General features: G+C 46.4%; 1 protein-coding gene across 9 annotated transcripts in view; it reads right to left on the minus strand.

Moving 5' to 3' along the window:
- PACS2 (phosphofurin acidic cluster sorting protein 2) overlaps positions 1 to 20,185 on the minus strand; it is a 174,671-nt gene that overhangs the window by 53,741 nt on the left and 100,745 nt on the right. For 7 of the 9 annotated variants that reach the window (XM_075131449.1, XM_048861946.2, XM_075131446.1 and 4 more), the window contains 3 exons: positions 17,039 to 17,193; positions 9,534 to 9,644; positions 622 to 730 (listed from right to left, as the gene is read on the minus strand). In XM_075131449.1, coding sequence (XP_074987550.1) covers positions 622 to 730; positions 9,534 to 9,644; positions 17,039 to 17,193 — 375 coding nt within the window. The remainder of the gene's footprint in view (positions 1 to 621; positions 731 to 9,533; positions 9,645 to 17,038; positions 17,194 to 20,185) is intronic. The other 2 variants (XM_048861942.2, XM_075131448.1) reach the window with 1 other exon arrangement.

The raw sequence follows: 20,185 nt of genomic DNA on the forward strand, positions 1-20,185 counted from the left end.
TCTCAACCCACATCTCATAAGCCCAATATCCATGCCAAAGCTGAAGTAAACCCTGGTGAGCTCCAGCCGTCCTGACTGGGACCCCAGTAATGCTGTAGCTGCCAAGGAGAGGAGCAGCTCCTTCCCTCACCTGTCAGATGGGCGCTGAGGCAGTATTCTCTACCCAGGCTTTTGCACCAATTCTTAAGGAGGCAGAGGCCAGGACCCCTCAGAGACACCCTGGTCGAGGGCTAGGCAGAGTTCATGCTCTGAGGTCTGAGCGCTCCCCCTCACAAAACATTCAGACACTGGCACTGTAAGCAAAGCCAGATATCTGAATTCCTTTGCATCTGGAGACCAAGCAGGTATACAGGTTCCTCCCAGGCTTCTTTGCTCTTCAGGTATATCAACTGTGCTGAAGAAAGTAACGCAAATTTCTGCTATCTAGCTGACGACACTCACGGTGCCAGGGACTGTTCCTTGAAAGAGTTCTTGATTTGAATATGCAGCTCTTACAGGTTGTTTCTCAAACAGTTTTGAGGTGGCCAGCTATATTTGTGTGTAACAAGAGAATGAAGTGGTGTTTCCCCCATCCTCCGTGGACTTCCTGACATTTTGGAAATCATTACTGAAACAACGTACCTTTTCTGTTTGTACGTCAACATTGCTTCTGCAATAGGCAACTGGTGTGCACAGTTTGCCCCGGCTATATACTGGGTTATTCTGGAGACAATATCTGGTGTTTCCTGAACTGCAACAGAATGAAAAGAAGAGACAGGAGCAGAATAAGGACTATTCTTCACTAATGGAAACTGCAAAATGTCACCAGCAAATTAAATCATGCAAGATCAACCAGGGCAAGAAAGAAAAATAGGGGACACTGTCAGTCGCTTGGTCAAGAATTGGGTAATGAAAAGAGGGACTCAAATTTAGAAAGAAAGATATGTTTCAAAACAAGGTGCCAACCAGAGCAGACAGCAAGAAAGACTAACAAGATCAATGCCATGTGCTCCTCCCCAAGAGTTCAGTGTGTGGCTCAACAGCACCCCTTGCTTAGAGAAGAGAGGAGAGGCACCGCTGCATAGCAACATGAGAGTTTCTCTAGTCCTCAGAGCTGAGTGCATGACTTCTGCTACGGCAATGACCTTGGGCGAAGGAGAACAAAGGGGTCACCCACGGTGTGGTGTAAGGCTCTACCCCCAAGGGGATGCAGCATCGGCCTTCTGAAAAGACCCAAAATGCTGGTTCCCCTCACACAGAAGCATAGAAGGAAAAAACAGTGTTTTGGCAGAGGTAGCCATGGTTCCATGGTGAAGGCTGAATTGAGTTTTGCATTTAAAATAGGAATTCGGCCTCTTACGTACGAAGAGTACCAAGTATCCTCCTCAAACTTTTGGCACCACTTTTTTGAGCACAGAATGGGTCTTCTGAGAATTCACAAGCAAACCTATTAGTTTAGGAGTTAAAAAATAATTTAAGATGGGTTTTACAGGATGCTAAATTTCTGTCAGACCATTTTTTGTTCTGAATGTTATTAATGGAAATAATGAAAATTCAGACTTCCCATATGTTAAAACTCACTGAAGTTGTGTGCATTGGCTACATTTGAAGAAGTCTTAACAATTTTTTTTTTTTTTTTTTTGGTCATTCTTCATAAACTTTCTTCAGAGAAGTTCACAAAGAACTGCTGTCTTTCAAAATGGCTGCCATCTCCTTATGGTCTCAATGGGATTGAGAGCCATGAACTAGGATGCCCTCTTCTGGCTTGGCCATCACCAATCATGGCTTCCAATGAGAATGAACTTCCCTGAAGGCTTCACTCCCATTTGGTAGCCAATTCAAAAGAGAGCCTATTTATCAACAGAGGGCACCTGTGGCCCAAATCCCATTGCAGGAAATGGCAGCCATTTTGAAAAAAGGTAGTAGTTCTTGAATGTCTTTGAGGAATGTCATTCTTCAGCAACTGGAGAAACTTTCAGTAAGGAAAAGCAGCAAAAAATAACAATTACTCCTAAAAAACCGAAAAAACTTCAGACTTGGCCAATGCTCATAAAGCACCGAGTAGAATGAAAACGGATTTTGTTTAAATAAATTACAACCTGTTGAAAATTCCACTCTATAAAGCACAATTTTACACAGAGTTCTCTCTATCTGTAAAATGCACAGCTATGGAAGGTCATGCTGCATGTGCTCATCCAGTACAAGATCACATTTTCTTCTTCAACCTTGAAGTAACGCATGCACCACTACACGTGCCTGTGCATGCCAGATAAATGGAGTTCATTACAAGGGAAAACATAGTAAGTTCTTACACAGGCATAAAGAAAAGTTTTACGGGCACATATAGCTCACTTAAATTTGGAGGTAAGCCAGTCTCATTAGCAACTAAGGCAGTGCTGCTGGTTGAAGAGAAAAATCGGTGTGACTTTGGACTATAATACATACCGTATGGAAGACATCAGTTGTAACTTTGTTGGGATTCCAAGGAGAGTTTCTTTCTAAGCTTTATTTTTATCCAACAGCCACCAACTCAATAGCAACAAGCTATGCTGACCTTATGTGCTTCCATGGACTATTTTTTCCCCTGAGACTTAAACTCTAGAACAAGGACACAAACTAATCAAAACTGACCTTCTTTTCCCGATTTAAGAACTTCGGCATTTTCTCCCGAAAAGTTAACTCTTTGCAGCCTATGACCAATGACTTTTGTAGATTCCCAAACAAAACTGAACATTGGACAATTCAGGAAAGAATAGATTTCAAATAAAATGTTTGGGAAAGTGCATTGGTATGGAATGAATGATTGCCAACAAGTCTGCCATGCAAAGCTTTATATATGTAGCTTCATTTGCTGAAAACCCTACATGCTAAAGCAACTGCTTTGATGCTGAACTGGTTCATCTGTGAGCCAGTTCCATTCTTCTCCCTCAAGACTTTAAGGAGCTAAATAAGGGAAATGCCTACACTCTTAGTTCCCAGTACCTTAAAGAGTTGCTCTGCTCACTGAAGTCTCTGGACAACCTGACTTCCTAATTAACTCTCATAGCCCTGCTGAATTCCTAACTGAGAATACAGAAAAATGCCAGGTTAGGAATATCAATGATAAAATACTTTAGAGTTTAAAAATTAAATATATTAGTGAGAAACTGAAAGTTTGTAAGCTTGTGCTTGTCAGAGTCCAGGTTTGTGTGAAGTGTGTATGGTGAATTTTTACGTCAATGTTGTCATCAGTATTGATGATTAATTGTAAGAGTAATGGAAAAGAGGAAATTGCTTCCCTATAACTGGAAGTTCTTCTAGATGTGTGCTCCTATTTGTATTCCAAACACAAGTGCACATGCGCACCATGAACTCAGTCAGAAGATTTCTGTAGCAGTGCTCATCAACTCACACATGCACCACACGTAGCCTCGTGGTGCAGGTGAGGTTATATGAGGCTGCGCAGGATGACACTCCCCCAGTCATCCTCTTACTGATGACCATAACAGAGGGGATGGAGGGCGGGTACTGGAATACAAATAGTGACCACAGATCTCAAAGAACCTCCAGTTACAGGTAAGTAACCTCCTCTTCTTCTTCTTCTTCTTCGAGTGATGGGCCCTATATGTATTCCAAGTGCGTGTGAGTAGCAAGCAATGATCATTGCAGAGGGAGGTGCGAGGATGCAAGGGCTATTACAGTCTGGAGGACGGTGCAACTCACAGCTGTATCAGCTGCCACTCTCAGGCTATGGCATAGTGGGTGGTGAAAAGTGTGCACAGAATGCCACGATACATCAGCCAGGGCGGTGGAGGTGGCCACTTGCAACGACGTTGAGTGTGCCGTAATTCAGCCAGGTCGCATGGTGTTAGCACATAGCATTCTTGGATGCGTGCTGAGACCCACTTCGAGATGTGCTGGGAGGAGAGGCTTGGCCCCCGGATCTGTCCGCAATAACCATGAAGAAGTGTGGGGATAGTCCAGGATGGCAGGGGTGGAGATGGTGTCGAGCCCAGGGGGTGAAACCGTGTAGGACGCTCTGGTGGAGGTCTGCCTACGGTGCGTAAGGATGAGTCACACCGGTGTCAAACAGACTTTGTCTATTCCTGAGTCCCATCCAAAAACCAGGCTGTGAGATGAAGGAGGCCAGGGTTGGGGTGGCAGACACTGCCCCTGGTCCTGGGTGAGGAGGTCTGGGAGCAGGCATAGTATCTTAGGAGATCCAGAAACCAAAACTGACTGGCCCAGAATGGGGCGATTAGGATAATCGTGGCCTGGGGTCTTGTCAGATCTTCTGTAGGACCCGGGGAAGGAGATGAATGGGGATGGAAGGCAGGAGTTTGCTGCAGCAAGGCAGGAGGAGAGCAATTCCTTGGGAGCCAGGCTCCATGGCCCTCAGTGAACAGTACAGGGGGAACTTGTGATTGTTGCACATGGCAAAAAAGGTCCCACCGAGAGATGTCCCTGGTATGGCAGAGGGAGTGGAGAGAGGGGCCATGGAGTTCCCCCTTGTGACTGATGTACCAATGCTGGCTGACCACAATGGCCAGGGAGTTCTGCATGCCCAGGAGGTAGGCCGCACGGAGCATGACATAGTGGTGGATACACTGGTTCTGGAGGTAGATGGATTCCGTACAGAGTGACAGGGATTTGGTGCCCCCTTGCCTGTTGATATAGGCCACTGCCAGCCATGGTATTGTCGGAGAGGAGCTGAACATGAGCGGCATGGGTGGGAGGCCAGGACAGACAGGCCAAGCGGACTGGTCGGAGCTCCAGTACATTGATGTGTATGCAGGCCTCACGCTGCGACAAACCCCCTGGGTGGTGTGTGTGCACAGATGAAAGCCCCAACCGGCGAGGGAGGCATCTGTGGTCAGGGAGATAGTCGTGACAGCGCAGTGAAGGGAGTGCTAATGAGCACCTTGGAAGGGTTGGGCCACCATATGAGGGAAGCCCAAACCGACCATGGGACAAGCAGTGGGCTATCCAGCAGGGCGTTATGGGGCTGGACAACTGACAGGAGCCACATCTGGAGGCAGCGCATGTGCAAGCGGGCATGCAGCATTGCATAGGTGCAGGCCATCATGTGCCCGAGGAGGCAGCAGCACACCATGGTGCAGGGACTGTGGTGTAGGTCCTCCACCACAGCCATCAGCGCAGCGAAGCAGTCCACCAGGAGAAAGCCACGAGCCACCATGGAAATGTGGCGGGCACCAATAAAGTGGATCATCTGCGTTAAGAAATCAGCACTTGTCCTCTCGTTGATATAAATGCCAAGCGTAGTGAGGAGAGAGCAAAGAGCATGAATCGCAGATGTAAGCTTGGCATGGGAGGACGTGACGTGAATGCCCATGGGCTGTTATGATACTGAAGGGGAGAACTCTGACCTGCTAGTGGTTGGCGCCCACACGGAATAAAGAAATTTGCAGTGGACTGGGCAGATGTTGATATTTCATATTGAGAGCTGTGAACCAGACTCCCTGGAGAAGGGAGGGAAAGATCAAGGTGAGCATCACCATATGGAACTTGGTCTTGTTGATAGAGGTGTTGAGAAGGGGGAGATCGAGGATGAGGGGGAGCTCTCTGTCCTTCTTCAGGATAAGAAAGTACAGAAGGTAGAACTCCTTGCCAACAAAGGGATTGACTACCTGTTCCATCCACCCTTGTCTAGGAAGGTGCGTGCCCTGCATTGCAGGAGGGCGTGATGGGAGAGATCCCCTGTACGAGTCCGGGGGGCAGGTGCAGCGGGAAGGTAAGAAACTTGAGAGTAACGGTGCCACACAATCTCCAGCACCTAACGGTTCATGGTAAGCTTGCCCCAGTTGTGGGCAAAAAGGGCAAGATGGCCCCCAAATGTGACAGAGGGGGCCGAGGGTGGTGACATGGGGGGCTTGCAGCTCCCGATGCACGTGTCAAAACTGTGCCTGAGGTGGTTGTTGAGGCAAGGAGGAAGAGGTGGCTGTGACAGTGGCTGAGGCCGCTGGGACTTGTGTGCTTTTGTGGGGGCGTCCTGATAGCAGGGCAAGGGGTCTGGTACAGCGCAAAGGACCGGGGTCCCGAGCGTTGTCATTGCTGCCTCTGCTGGGGAGTATCTCTCAAGACATTGAAGCATCGCCCTCAAGTCCTTCAGGGAGTGAAGGGACTCAGCAGTCCTATACAAGAACAGCTTGTCCTGGTTGAAGGGGAGGTCTTGGACCTCCCATGGGAAGCTGGAGAACTGTAGCCACAACTCTCGGTGCATGACTACCTCTGGTGGTGAGGGAGCAGGAGGACATGTCCACTGCTTTGACTGAAACCTGGAGGGTCACCTTGGCTGTCAGGCAACCTTCTTGTACCAGGACCTGGAAGTGTTGCCGTTTGTTCAGTGGCAAGTCATCCAGGAACTCTACTAGCTTGGCACAGTTGGTAAAGGCATACTTTGCCAGCAGAGCCTGGTAGTTAGTAATGTGAGACTAAAATGCTATGGAAGAGAAGACCTTCTGGCCCAGAAGATCCAGGCATTTAGCTGCCCTGTGTGGAGGGGCAGAGCCATGTGTGTGCTGTCTCAAGTGTTTATTTGCCATGTGTATCACCAATGAAGGAGGGGCAGGTGAGAGAAGACAAAGTCCACCCTTACTGGGGGACAAGTACACCTCTACCCCGATATAACGCGGACCTCAGGAGCCAAAAAATATCTTACTGCGTTATAGGTGAAACCATGTCATATCAAACTTGCTATGGAGGGGCGGGTAGGGAAGGCTGTGCCTCCCCAAACAGCCTGACCCCGCCCCCTTTCTGACCCCCACCAACTTCCCGACCTCTGACTGACCCCTTAGAACCCCCGACCCATCCAACCCCCCCTGCTCCCTGTCCCCTGACACCCCCCCCACCCCGAGACCCTCTGCCCCTTATCCAACCCCCTGGCCAGAATGTCAGAGCCAGACATGCTTCTGCCGTAGGCGCCAACTCTGGGGCTGGAGCACCCACTAGCAGCTCCCTGCCCTGCCCCCCCGCCCCACCTCCTCCCCTGAGTGTGCTGCCGCCACTCCGCTTCTCCTCCCGCCTCCCTCCAAGGCTTGCCGCAAATCAGCTGTTTGGCACAGCAAGCCTGGGAGGGAGGAAGGGAGGAAGGAGCGGAGTGGAGCTGGGGCAGGGAGTGATTCCTCTGAACCCCCCCCGGTTACTTGCTGTGGCCCTCCCCACGCCCCCCGCCTCAGCTCACCTATGCCCCACCTCCTCTCCTGAGCACACCACCACTCCGCTTCTCCCCCCTCCCTCCCAGGCTTGCGCAAGCCTGGGAGGGAGGGGAAATGCTTTACCGCGTTATATCCGAATTCGTGTTATATCAGATCGCATTATATCGGGGTAGAGATGTACCTGATTCTGCCTGTTTGGGCATGGGAGCACAGGAGGCAGGTCTGTACCAGACTGCTTGCTGCCCATTAACGATGGTCCCGGATCGAACGGTGCATACAGCTGGAGAACCTCCTCCATGAGGAACTTACTGAAACAGAGCAGACAAGCCTCAACTCCGCGGTGGGAAAGACCTGCAAATCTCACAGCAAGATGGGCTTCCCTGAGACAGTAAAAGCAAGGGTGGTACTCGTTGCTCACTGAGAACGAGCAAAGGCAAAGCACAGTTCTTGAACCACAGAACATGGGGCATAATACCCCAGAGACCAGGCCCCAAACGGGCAAGGGTGAGAAACTATACTAACAGTAAACTGTAGAAGGTAACAAAAAACTATAAGAATTCAGACTTCGACCATGGGTAAGAAGAAACAAAGGTGATGTTGTCTCGCACAGCCTCATAACCACGTCTGCACCATGTATGGGCCTACAGACACTGATACAGAAATCTCACTTCCGTTTGGAAAACAAACAGCAGGGGTCTGGAGGCAGGGGTTGAGGTTCAGTGAGGTGGGGTTCAGGTATGGAGGGCTAGGGGAGTTCTGTATGTACCCAGTGAGGTTTGGCAGGGGTGTCTGGGTATGGGAGGTCTGGATGTACAGGGATTGGGTGGATGGGGAAGCAGCTCCCCGTACAGTGACCCCTCCCCCCCACAGCTGAGGAGCGATGGGGGGAGGAAGCAGGGGAGGATGCTGAGCTTACTGCAGCTGGGGGAAGTTTCTGGGGGTGGGTCTGACATAGAACCAGACACTCCTTGCAGGGGACTAGCAGCTGCCTCCAGTCCAGATGGGACTAGCAGCTGATCCCTGCTCAGGGTAGGAGCCACTGGCTGGAGTGTCCCCAGCCCTGCAGTGATTTACCTCTCTGCCAGCTACTCTGGGTGCCTGAAACGATGTACCTGCTCTGCTAGGGAGTGGTGCATGACTGCTTTTGAAGTTTTCCTTTGCTTTCCTGTCAGAAAGTCATTTTTCTGCAGGAAAGCAAAGAAATCTGTGGGGGACATGAATTCTGCCAAGCGCAGTGGTGCAGAATTCCCTCAGGAGTAAAATAGGAACCATCATTTGAGGGTTATAACTTGACTATAACTATATCGAGAACTTTGGATTGGAATGACAGAATTCTATCTTGATCACTTACAAAACTATTTGGCCAATGAATGTTATATACAAGAATAAAAATGATGAGACCCTAGAAGTGAGTGTCAGGTTGTAGAAAAATGATATGGCATTTTAGGAATAGTATGTGATTGTGTAATGAAAGGCTCTCACAATACACATACACAAAAGGACAGAATTCAGGTTGCCAATGCATGCATCTGCAGTGTGTGTACATTCCTTTTGTCTAAATAACTTATGTAACCTCAGTGAGAATGGCAGAGCATAACAACATGTTTACATTCTACTCTGCTTCTGAGGGAAAAACCGTTATGTAGAGCAAAGAAGTAAAAAGAATCTGCATTATAGATCTGGTCCCATGTGATCTTGTTAGGAAAGTTCCCTAGTAAAGTGACCCATTCATGTTTTTTGCTGGTTGAACTGCTTGAGAACAGAATGGGAACTAGTTGCTGATCTGACACAGGCTGGTTCTCACTCAGGTTGGGGCAGTGACAAAGGGTGTCTTTCACTGGAACAGATGCTTCCAGCAGGCTTCAGAAATAGGATTATTCTCACATGCAAAGGATATTATCTACTTTGAGACAATGATAAAAAACAGAAGAGCTCTCTGTAAGGGTGAAAGCTCGTCTATCTCACCAACAGAAGTTAGTCCAATAAAAGATATTACCTCCCCCATCGTGTGTCTCTAAAACAATTTAGATTAGTCAAGACTATAGAGGATTGAGGAACTCTTGAAAGACTTAAGAGCTACTGTGGGTAGTTGGCTAAAGTGATGGAGAGGACCCCGGAACAAAAAAACAACCAACCAAGATCTGGGGGAAAATACAGAAATCCTGAGAAAGGCACTGAATCTCCTGGAGTGGCAGTGGAAGACCACAAAGAATGACATTTAAGACTCCAAAAGAGTCAGCATCTGAAAAAGCAATATGGAACTGGAGAGCGAAGGGAAGACAGTGAAATTCTCTAAACTCTTAGATTTGTAGCTCTTGCATTTATTTGCAATTTTCTAACATTACTAACTCACTCAAGTTGTTTGCTCCATGCACCCCAAAAATTAAAACAGGCTCTTACCAGTGGTCTGTGCTTCAAGTTTATTAAACAAATCTCTCCAGGCTAAGTCTTGGAAGAAGTTGTTGTACCTGTAATCTACAGAGCCTAGATACTTCGCCACTGGATGAGAACCTAAGAGGAGAGAAAAATAAGCCAGTTGCTCCAAATGCTGAACATACTGACAGTATTAGGCTTGGTCTACACTAAACAGTTAGGTTGACCCAGCTACATTGTGCAGGGATCAGAAAAATCCACCTGAGCGAAGCTGGTCAGCCGATCTAAATCCCCATGTAAGCAGCACTCTGCCAATGGAAGAATTCTCCCATCGATCTAGCTACCCACCTCTCGGGGAGGTGGATTACCTGTACCAATGGGAGAACCCCTCCCGTCGGCATATGTAGTGCCTGCTGTGCCACTGTAGCATTTCAAGTGTAGACAAGCCCTTAGTATGGAAAGAATTTAAGTTCAAAATAAAATTATCTAGATGCTCCATTAGTATGTTTTCAATTGCAACAGAAAGCAATTTAGGCCAAAGTTTTCAGACTCGTGTGTTTAAAGTTAAGATCCTAGATAAAAAGTGGCCTGATTTTCAGGAGCGATGAGCATCTGCAGCTCACACTGACGTCAGCACAGAAGCACAGCCACATGGGTTTCTCCCCAGTTATGGTTTTCCTGGCATTCTAGCTAATGATGCCCATCAGACAGCCATCGTACAGAAACTCACATTCTTCAGATGAACAGAAAAAACCACACAGCAGAGATGCAAATTAGATATCTAGAGCCAATCGCAATGCAGACAGATCCCCAAATGGAGTTGTTCTCTCAGTAACCAAGCTGTGGTGATGCAAGTCTTTCTGTTCCAATTGTGTAGTATAATCCCTGCTGCTCAGATCAAACATTCTTAGTACAGGAGTCCAACTGTTTTCCAGCATCAGAGATGCTGCTTCAGTTTGACTCCCTTGAGCAGATCTAAACATTCTAAAGTGTAAACGAAAGCAAAAATAAGAGACCGAAGAAAACAAGGACTGAGAAACTGCTGAGGAGAAAAATACTTGTAAAATAGTGAGACTCTGTGACTCAGCTCTTCCATTGTGACTCAACTCCTACTCCCGCTTTAGCCAAAGGGAATTTTGCAAATTACTTTAATAGCCGCATGTGCATCAGATCCTTCCTTCCGCTCTGCAGGTCACCAGGGCTCTTGTCCTCAAAAGAGCTGTGATATACTGTCTGTGTTTGTATTCAGAGAAGATACCCTCTCCTCTAAATTCTGTTCTAACTCATATCACATCTGTTCCGAAACAGGGAGGGTGCAATTTAATTCAACCAAGAAAAACCTCAGGTTTTTTCCCCCTTAGGGGAAAAAAAAAGAAGCAATGGGAAAAAAAAATCAAGGTTTTATTAACGAGACATGTGAAACGTAAACAGAGTTAGCAAAGAAAAGTTTGCAGTTCTACTGGAACACACACATGCAGACTCGCTAAATGTGTCCCTAGACAACTAACTAGTTACACCTACTGCTCTTATCAGTCATTAAATACACACTTTTATCAGTGTATTTGTTTTTTCAACTTTACTGAAAAGCTTTACGAAGTTTTACTACATTCAGATTTGCAGGGTTAGAGAAAGGGTTGACTAACAGAGCTGGCTGAGGAGGAGGTCAAGGCATTTAAAAACTACGTTCTGGAGTTAGCAATTCTGACTCCTGAGGTGTCGGAAATCTTCCACCACTTTGAGATGGGCTTTTTCACGGCTTCCTCCAAAACCAGATTAGTGATCGAAATCTGGATACTCCATTTTAAATGATAGAGGAGGACAGAACTCAGGATTGTAACTTCTATCAGTCACATTCTAGCCTCTGCTGTTCCTTGCTCAACCAATATTTTCTGTATTTTGGATTAGTCGTGTTGGCTAAGTAATGGAAAGGTTCCATAGCTTCTCCAAATCTCTCGATTTTATCCTTGTGTGCTTCCAATTCTTTAAATAGCTACCCACATTGACATGTGTCATGAGCCTATATCTGCCAAAATTCCCCCAAATTCACCTCATTTGTAATGATGCTCTGTATTATACCTTGTTGTGTAAAAAGCATACCATGTTTCCAATCAAAATCCTCCTCATACCAGTGCAAATTTCAACATATCTGTGGTGTTGAATGCAAACAGACAAGAACTTCTCTAGTTCCCCTGCATTTCTTTGGAAGCTGGGGCATTAAACCTTTTCTGGACAACAAAAAAGAAGGCTGCTGGTGGTTGCAAAAGAATTTCTCAACATGTCACGCACAACAAGTTTTAGGACTGTGCTACATGTTACTTCTTTCTCAATGAGTTTTAAGTAGTGTTTTGAATACCCATGCACCAGGAATTTGGGGCAGAGGATGAATTCTTCTGAGTTTGTAAAGCAAATAGCACAAGGTGGATGTTATGGAAAGCAGTAATAAAAATGAACACTTCTGAGAAATTCTCTCCTTTGTTGTTCTGAACAAATGGTGAAGGTCTTCTTGTCATATTTTTCTCTGCATTCCTAGAGGGTATCTCCAGTCATTTGGATATGGTCTTTTCAACTCTAGAATCAATGGCATTATGCTGGAATGTATTTTTCCTATGTGGACATTCACAGCCACAATAGGACAAATTCTAACCTTCGACTATCTTGCGTTAATATCAATGTGATTTTTTTTAATATCTCTTTTTTCCTTCGTTTTTTTACATGCAGCACCTAGCAGTGAACCTGTGAGCATAAGTCTCTCTGAAGGAAACTATCCACCAGAAAATGATTCAATTATTTTTTTCAGTTGTCCATTCTGCACTACATTAAAGGCAATGTTACCAGCATAAAAGAGTTTTTTCCTACCCCCCCGCAGACGTTCTGGTTAAACTTGGATTTATGCTGGAAATGGCCCACCTTGATTATCATACACATTGTAAGGAGAAAGAAAAGGAGTACTTGTGGCACCTTAGAGACTAACCAGTCAGTTTGGATGAGCTATTGCCACCAGGAGAGAGAGTTTGTGTGTGTATGGGGGTGGGGGAGGGTGAGAAAACCTGGATTTGTGCTGGAAATGGCCCACCTTGATTATCATGCACATTGTAGGGAGAGTGGTCACTTTGGATAAGCTATTACCAGCAGGAGAGTGAGTTTGTGTGTGTGGTTTTTGGAGGGGCGGGGGGTGAGAAAACCTGGATTTGTGCTGGAAATGGCCCACCTTGATTATCATACACATTGTAAAGAGAGTGGTCACTTTGGATGGGCTATTACCAGCAGGAGAGTGAGTTTGTGTGTGGAGGGTGAGAAAACCTGGATTTGTGCTGGAAATGGCCCAACTGGATTATCATACACATTGTAAGGAGAGTGATCACTTTAGATAAGCTATTACCAGCAGGAGAGTGGGGTGGGAGGAGGTATTGTTTCATGGTCTCTGTGTATATAATGTCTTCTGCAGTTTCCACAGTATGCATCCGATGAAGTGAGCTGTAGCTCACGAAAGCTTATGCTCAAATAAATTGGTTAGTCTCTAAGGTGCCACAAGTACTCCTTTTCTTTTTGCGAATACAGACTAACACGGCTGTTACTCTGAAACCTGTCATAAAAGAGGTTGTAACTTTAAGCCTTTGCCTTTCAGTGTTTTTATGGGATAAACAGTGCTTGATCTTAGGCATTTTTTGGCTCCTGAATGAAGTTGATGCTGAAGAGCTGATGGAAAGTTGGGAACCAGTGCTTAAAACAGAGTTGGTTGGGTGTTTTTCAAGTAAATGTCTTTTGTTGGAAAACACTGCTTCATCAAAACAAACTGTTCACACGAAAGGGTCTGTTTCAACAGATTTCCCATATCTCATTTTAAAGTTCTCAAAACATCCCATTTTGTCATTTTCAATCCTAAAATGTTCCAAGACTTTTCACTTTAGAAATGTAAGTTAATTTATAGTAAAAAAACAAATTCAAAAAAATTGAAATCAAAACCAGCTGTTTTGACCAATCCAATAATTTTTTTTTTCAGTTCATGAAAATATGAAATAGACTTTTGGGCCCAATTCAGGATAGGAATTTTTTTTCAAATTCTCAAAAAATTTTTATAGGACCAGAAAACTGTTTCCTGCCCGGCTCTACTTAAATCAGAGATTCTCAACCTCTCTCTTTCTGAGGGCCCCCCCAACATGCTATAAAAACTCCACGGCCCACCTGTGCCACAATAACTGGTTTTCTGCATATAAAAGCCAGGGCCAGTATTAGGAGGCAACAAGCAGGGCAATTGCCTGGGGTCTCATGCCACAGGGCCCCCCGTGAAGCTACATTGCTCAGGCTTCGGCTTCAGCCCGGGGTGGTAGGGATCAGGGCCCTGAGCTTCAGACCCATATGGCAGCACTTTGGCTTTCTGCCCTGGGCTCCAGTGAATCTAACCCTGGCCTTGGTGGACCCCCTGAAACCTGCTCAAGGCTTCCCAGGGGCTTGGACTCCTGGTTGAGAACCACTGACTTAAATCATCACCACAGCCCTGCTTCAGTGATAATGGCATTTATGATGTCTCTAGCACAGGGGTGGGCAAACTACGGCCCACAGCCCACATCTGGCTCATCAGCCGTCTTAGGCCGACCCTCAAGCTCCCGCTGGGGAGCGGGATCTGGGGCTTGCCCTGCTCCGGTGCTCCAGCTGGGGCTCAGGGTAGGGGGCCACTCCATGCAGCTCCCAGAAGCCATGGCATGGCCCTCCCTCCGGCGCACCTGCCAGGGAGCAGCTCCCGAAAGCAGCAGCATGGCCCGCCTCCAATGGCCCCCTCTGGCACCTGCGGATGGGGCAGTGTAGAGAGCCGCCTGGCCACATCGCTGCGTAAGAGCTGTAGAAGGGACATGCTGCTGCTTCCGGGAGCCACCTGAGGTGAGCACTGCCCAGAGCCTGCACCCTGAGCCTCCCCCTGAGCCCCAACCCCCAGCCCTGATCCCCCTCCCGCCCTCCAAACCCTCACTTCCAGCCCAGAGCACCCTCCTACACCCCAAACTCCTCATCCCTACCCCAGAGCCCACAGCCAGAGCCCGAGCCCTCACCCTCCCCACCGCCCCAGCCTGGAGCCGTCTCCCACACCCTGAACTCATTATTTCTGGCCCCACCCTGGAGCGTGCACCCCCAACCAGAGCCCTCACCCCCTCCCACACTCCAACCCCAGTTTTGTGAGCATTCATGGCCCGCCAAATAATTTATATTCCCAGACGTGGCCCTTGGGCCAAAAAGTTTGCCCATCCTTCTTCTAGCAGGATCAGGCGCTTCTGCATTTATACACAGAAGTTTCATTCAATGGCACATTTGATCCCGACGAAAGATTTTTCTGTCCAGTGAGATGAACACTAACCATTCTATCTTGATACTTTAACTCTTGACTATGGTTAGATTTCCCTTGACAAGTATTATTTGCTTTCATTACTTCAGGATATTCAATCACCTGACTTCTACCACCTCCTTTAGAATGCTGAGTCAGGTAAATTGATACATTGATGTATGGTTGTCACGGACCACCTGTTTATAGTACAGATCGGTAGCTTTCACATTCACTACAGTTGAAATGGAAACAACCACTTATTGAATTCAAAACTAAGATTGAAAAAACTCAACTAGTCACTGTTATACAGAGCTATGTTATCAAGTGGCCAGCCCGGTTCCCAGAAACGCCTAAATTTTTGCAAACCCAGCTCATAACTCCATCCTTGCTTATCCATTCAATGACATTTGATTCAATCCACTAGCCAAGCCCCTCTCTACAATCTATCCCCCCACTCCTCTTCTCCAGGCTTCTAGACAGTTCTAGAACATGTATAATTGTTTCCCAGTGAATATAACAAGAACCTTGATCTTCTCATCACTAACATTTTTGAAGTTTTTCATTCATAGTCTGAAAGTTTAGACACTAGAAAAATTAGGCTGACTTCAAATGTGTGTTGTGATCATGTCAGCCAGAATGACCTAGGAGTTGAAATAATGAAGAGAAACTCAACAATGAGCTAATTTTTTCCTGCACACAGCTACATATGGGATTTTGCAGAAGAGCCTGGGTGAGCAGTGGGGATGTCATTAACATAGAGAGAAAGGAGGGAGATAGGAAGGTATCTTTGAAAACTCATGGCAATCGGGGGAGGTCCCGGATGACTCGAAAAGGGCTAATGTAGTGCCCATCTTTAAAAAAGGGAAGGAGGAGGATCCTGGGAACTACAGGCCAGTCAGCCTCACCTCAGTCCCTGGAAAAATCATGGAGCAGGTCCTCAAGGAATCAATTCTGAAGCACTTAGAGGAGAGGAAAGTGATCAGGAACAGCCAGCATGGATTCACCTGACTAATTTAATTGCCTTCTATGACGAGATAACTGGCTCTGTGGATGAGGAGAAAGCAGTGGACGTGTTATTCCTTGACTTTAGTAAAGCTTTTGACACCGTCTCCCACAGCAGTCTTGCCAGCAAGTTGAAGTAGTATGGGCTGGATGAATGGACTATAGGGTGGATGGAAAGCTGGCTAGATCATCGGGCTCAATGGGTAGTGATCAATGCCTCCATGTCTAGTTGGCAGCCGGTATCAAGCAGAGTGCCCCAAGGGTCGGTCCTGGGGCCGGTTTTGTTCAATATCTTCATTAATGATCTGGAGGATGGCGTGGACTGCACCCTCAGCAAGTTTGCAGATGACACTAAACTGGGAGGACACTCTGGAGGGTAGGGATAGGATACAGAGGGCCCTAGACAAATTAGAGGATTGGGCCAAAAGAAATCTGATGAGGTTCAACAAGGACAAGTGCAGAGTCCTGCACTTAGGACAGAAGAATCCCATGTACCGCTACAGACTAGGGACTGAGTGGCTAGGCAGCAGCTCTGCAGAAAAGGACCTAGGGGTTATGGTGGACGAGAAGCTGGAGTGTGCCCTTGTTGCCAAGAAGGCGAATGGCATTTTGGGCTGTATAAGTAGGAGCACTGCCAGCAGATCAAGGGACGTGATCAGTCCCCTTCATTTGGCATTGGTAAGGCCTCATCTGGAGTACTGTGTCCAGTTTTGGGCCCTACACTACAAGAAGGATGTGGAAAAATTGGAAAGCATCCAGCAGAGGGCAACAAAAATGATTAGTTGGCTGGAGCACATGACTTATTGTTGGATCATGTTAAAGAAGTTCTGTATTAAAATCACAAATGAGTTTGATTCCCCATAGTTTAAATTCCAGGGTATTACTAATTAAGAGGTCTCTTGGTTTTTGGTACTGTTTCTCTCCCTCTCTGTGTGAAACTTGCAAGGTGCTAATTGTGTTAGTACATCCTAAGACAGAGTCTGTTCTCAAAGCAATACTTTGTAACAATAGAAACAGCACACAGACTCCCCGCCCTTCTGTTGTATTTATCTCGCTTTGTTAACAATTGTGATTAAACAATTGTGATTTAATCACAATTGTGATTAAAATAGAGATAGAGGAATGCATCCTAACCAGGATTTCCTGAAGGCAATTCCTGAGAGAGCGCACTTGATTTAAGCCATTCATCTTTCTGTGAAGAAAATAGTGACTTATTTACCTAGTGGGATGATCAAAAATCTCATGTAGCTGAGCCAGTCCGGGGTTTTGTGAGACAGCTGTTCTACATAGAGCCTCAACACAGCACTGAGGTAATTCTGGGCTCCGGCCACTGCAATTTTAACGGGGGTTGGAGGCTGAGAATTGCAGTTACAGCTAGACAAAAAAAAAGAGGGAACATATTTATCATTTGCCTTCTAAATAAGTACTTTAAAGTAAGTCAGAAAGACTGCTTGATATAGACAATCTAGTTAATGGCTGCCACACAGGAAAGAGCTATTCTAGCATGTAGGACAATCTTACACTGAGCAACATCTTAAAACGTATTAATGAAATGTACCATTTGCTTCAGAAACAAACTTTCAACTGTTCTCCCTGCTCTCTCTCCACCCCCCCACCCCCAACTCTTTCCAAGCTATGAAAGCCTGTACTTGGGTTTTCTGTGTAGGGTTCAATTATTACCAATCGTGTTGGGAAAAATGACGAAAAGGCACCCCCCCAGCGTGCACTGCTGCCTTTAGTGACTTTGGGGATGTCTGCACTGAAACAAAACACCCGGGCCTGGCCCATGTCAGCTGACTCAGGCTTGCAGGGCTCAGGGGCTGCAGAATTGCAGTGCAGACATTTGGGCTCAGGTTGGAGCCTGGTCTTCTGGGATGCCACTCTCCAGCCCAAGCCCAAATGTCTACACTGCAATTAGCCCCACTGCCAGAGTCAGCTGATATGGGACAGCCACGGGTGTTTTCTTGCAGCTCAGACATACCTTTACTCTCACATTTTTACAAATTATGTTAAAAAAATCTTCCCATCAGTTTCCTTTCCAAGACTTCTAAAGATTTCCTCACTGGGCATTAAGCTTAGAACCAGAGACTTACTATACGCAACAAATTTCACTGAGAATGATGTACAGTTGACTGTATGCAGAGAATTATCCACAAATATTCGGTCTTATCCCTGCACTCATGTTGCTGAGGGGTAACAACTTCCGCTCACTCTGCTAGAGTACTGGTAGCCAAAGTCTCTGGCTGAAGCTAATCATCTGGGGCATAAAGAGTTCACTTGTTATGCTGTGGCTGTGCAGGAGGCAAAGAAATGGTTCTTTGCTTCCACTATCGCATCCACAGGATCCCAGACACACTTATGTAGAGTTATGGATGGCTTTGTTAATCTGAGCTGTCTGTGTGGTGACTGGTCTGTGGTCCCTCCCAGCACCAGATTAAGACACAGGTACTACAAGACTGCGCCTATGGCCTCAGCTTCTGGGGTCTGAGATTAAACATGACCGTGTAGATTGTTGTTGCTACCACTGTTATATAATTTCAACAAATCTTATCCAAATTATGTCAAGTAAGGTGTCCATGGAAAGGCTATGATTTGCTGAATATGATTATGCTATTTCTATGCATGTATCATTTTTGTATTTGAAGTTATGAGCATTGACTCTATACCTGTATTTCAAATAGGCTTGCTCCTGGGGTAACGCCCACAAGGTATTTAGCCTGAACATCCTGAAGGAACTATTCAAATTAAATGGCTCATCAAGGAACACTTAACTCATAATGGACCACGGAAGATGCCTATCTACACTTAATGAATGGACTTTCCTGTGAATGTTCCATCTGGAGTACAGGTACTGGCTACTACTGTAACGAAGGGCACGTCTTCACTGGCAACGTTCAAGTGCTGCCGTGGCCGTGCTTTAACGTGGCTTGTGTAGTTGCGGCAGAGAGCTGGGAGAGAGCTCTCCCAGCGCTCTAAAAAAAACAAAACAAACAAACAAACAAAAAAACAACACACCTCCACGAGGGGCATGGCTCCCAGAGCTGGTGCACTGTCTACACTGGCACTTTACAGCACTGAAACTTGCAGCACTCAGGGGTGTGTTTTTTCACACCCCTGAGCAAGAAAGTTGTAGCACTGTAAAGTGCCAGTGTAGACAAGCCCTAGGCGAAACCATGCATGGACATATGACTTGCCCTTGCGATTCCAAACCATTTTGTTCACTGTGATTTTCCACTAGCTGTGCTGAGGGCTTTGTTTGAAACAATGGGTTTCCCTCCACATTGTAGAAGCTACATAAGGCCCTGGAAACATCTCCATTTTGCCTCTTTCCTGCTCAAACCTCTGGACTATGAATTTATACTACCGGAAGCATTCTAACCAAGGAATTTGAGGATGTTCCAATGATTTGGAAGCAACCAGAGACTTGACTTAAGCCAGCAGTTTATTCCCTCACTGCTACAAGCCTGAACCAAGAACTTTGTGATTGTTGTATGTATTTGATTCCTTTAACCAATTTTAACTCTCACCTTTCTTTCTTTCTTTTTATAAATAAACCTTTAGATACTAAAGAACTGGCAACAGTGTGATTATTGGGTAAGATCTGAAGTTGTATATTGACCTGGGTATAGGGCTGGTCCTTTGGGATTAGAATCACCTTTTGTCTGATGAAACTGGTTTTAAAAAAAACATTCATCTTTAAGTCTGGTGTCTGAGTGTTGAATCTGGGACTGGAATACCGAAGGAAACTGCTTTTCTGACTTATTAGCCAATGTGGTGAAACAGAAGTTTACTTTTGTTGCTGGTTTGGTATACCTTATGGGAGAATAACCACCAAGTGTTTTTTTTGGGGGGGAGGGAGGGAGGAGAGGAGGGGTGCCCTATTTCTCAGCAGTTTGTCCTGAATTTGGTATTTTCAGTTGTGACCTAGGAAGGCATGGTTATACTCCCTTAGAGCAATGAGTTTCAAGCCCTCGTGATTAAAGTTTGAAAATAAGACCAGTGTGGTGCCTGAGTCTGCAGGAAGCCCGAAACAATAGCTCTGGAAGGCGTGAACTGTCCTGTTAATCTCGATGAAGATGTTAACTCCGAGGCCCACTGCTCTGGTGGGTCCTCCCAGCACTACCCCAGCAGAGATATACCCAGGCTGCTACTGAGTACTAAAGGAGCCACCCCGCTTTGGCTACAAGCTCCTCTCTGGGAAATAAGTACTCCTGCTGTGGCATCTGGGGGAACATGGGGGCTGTGTTGTTGCCCCTACCTCCCTGGGAGGGACCCCCACCACTCCAAATGGGGGAAGAAGCCATCCCTTGACCTTAAACTGGCTCATTCCTGTTCAAGAGCCAATCTCCCGTTTCTGAGCAAGGTT

Source organism: Caretta caretta, chromosome 8, assembly GCF_965140235.1.
Source record: "Caretta caretta isolate rCarCar2 chromosome 8, rCarCar1.hap1, whole genome shotgun sequence".
Classification (NCBI taxonomy): Eukaryota; Metazoa; Chordata; order Testudines; family Cheloniidae; genus Caretta; species Caretta caretta.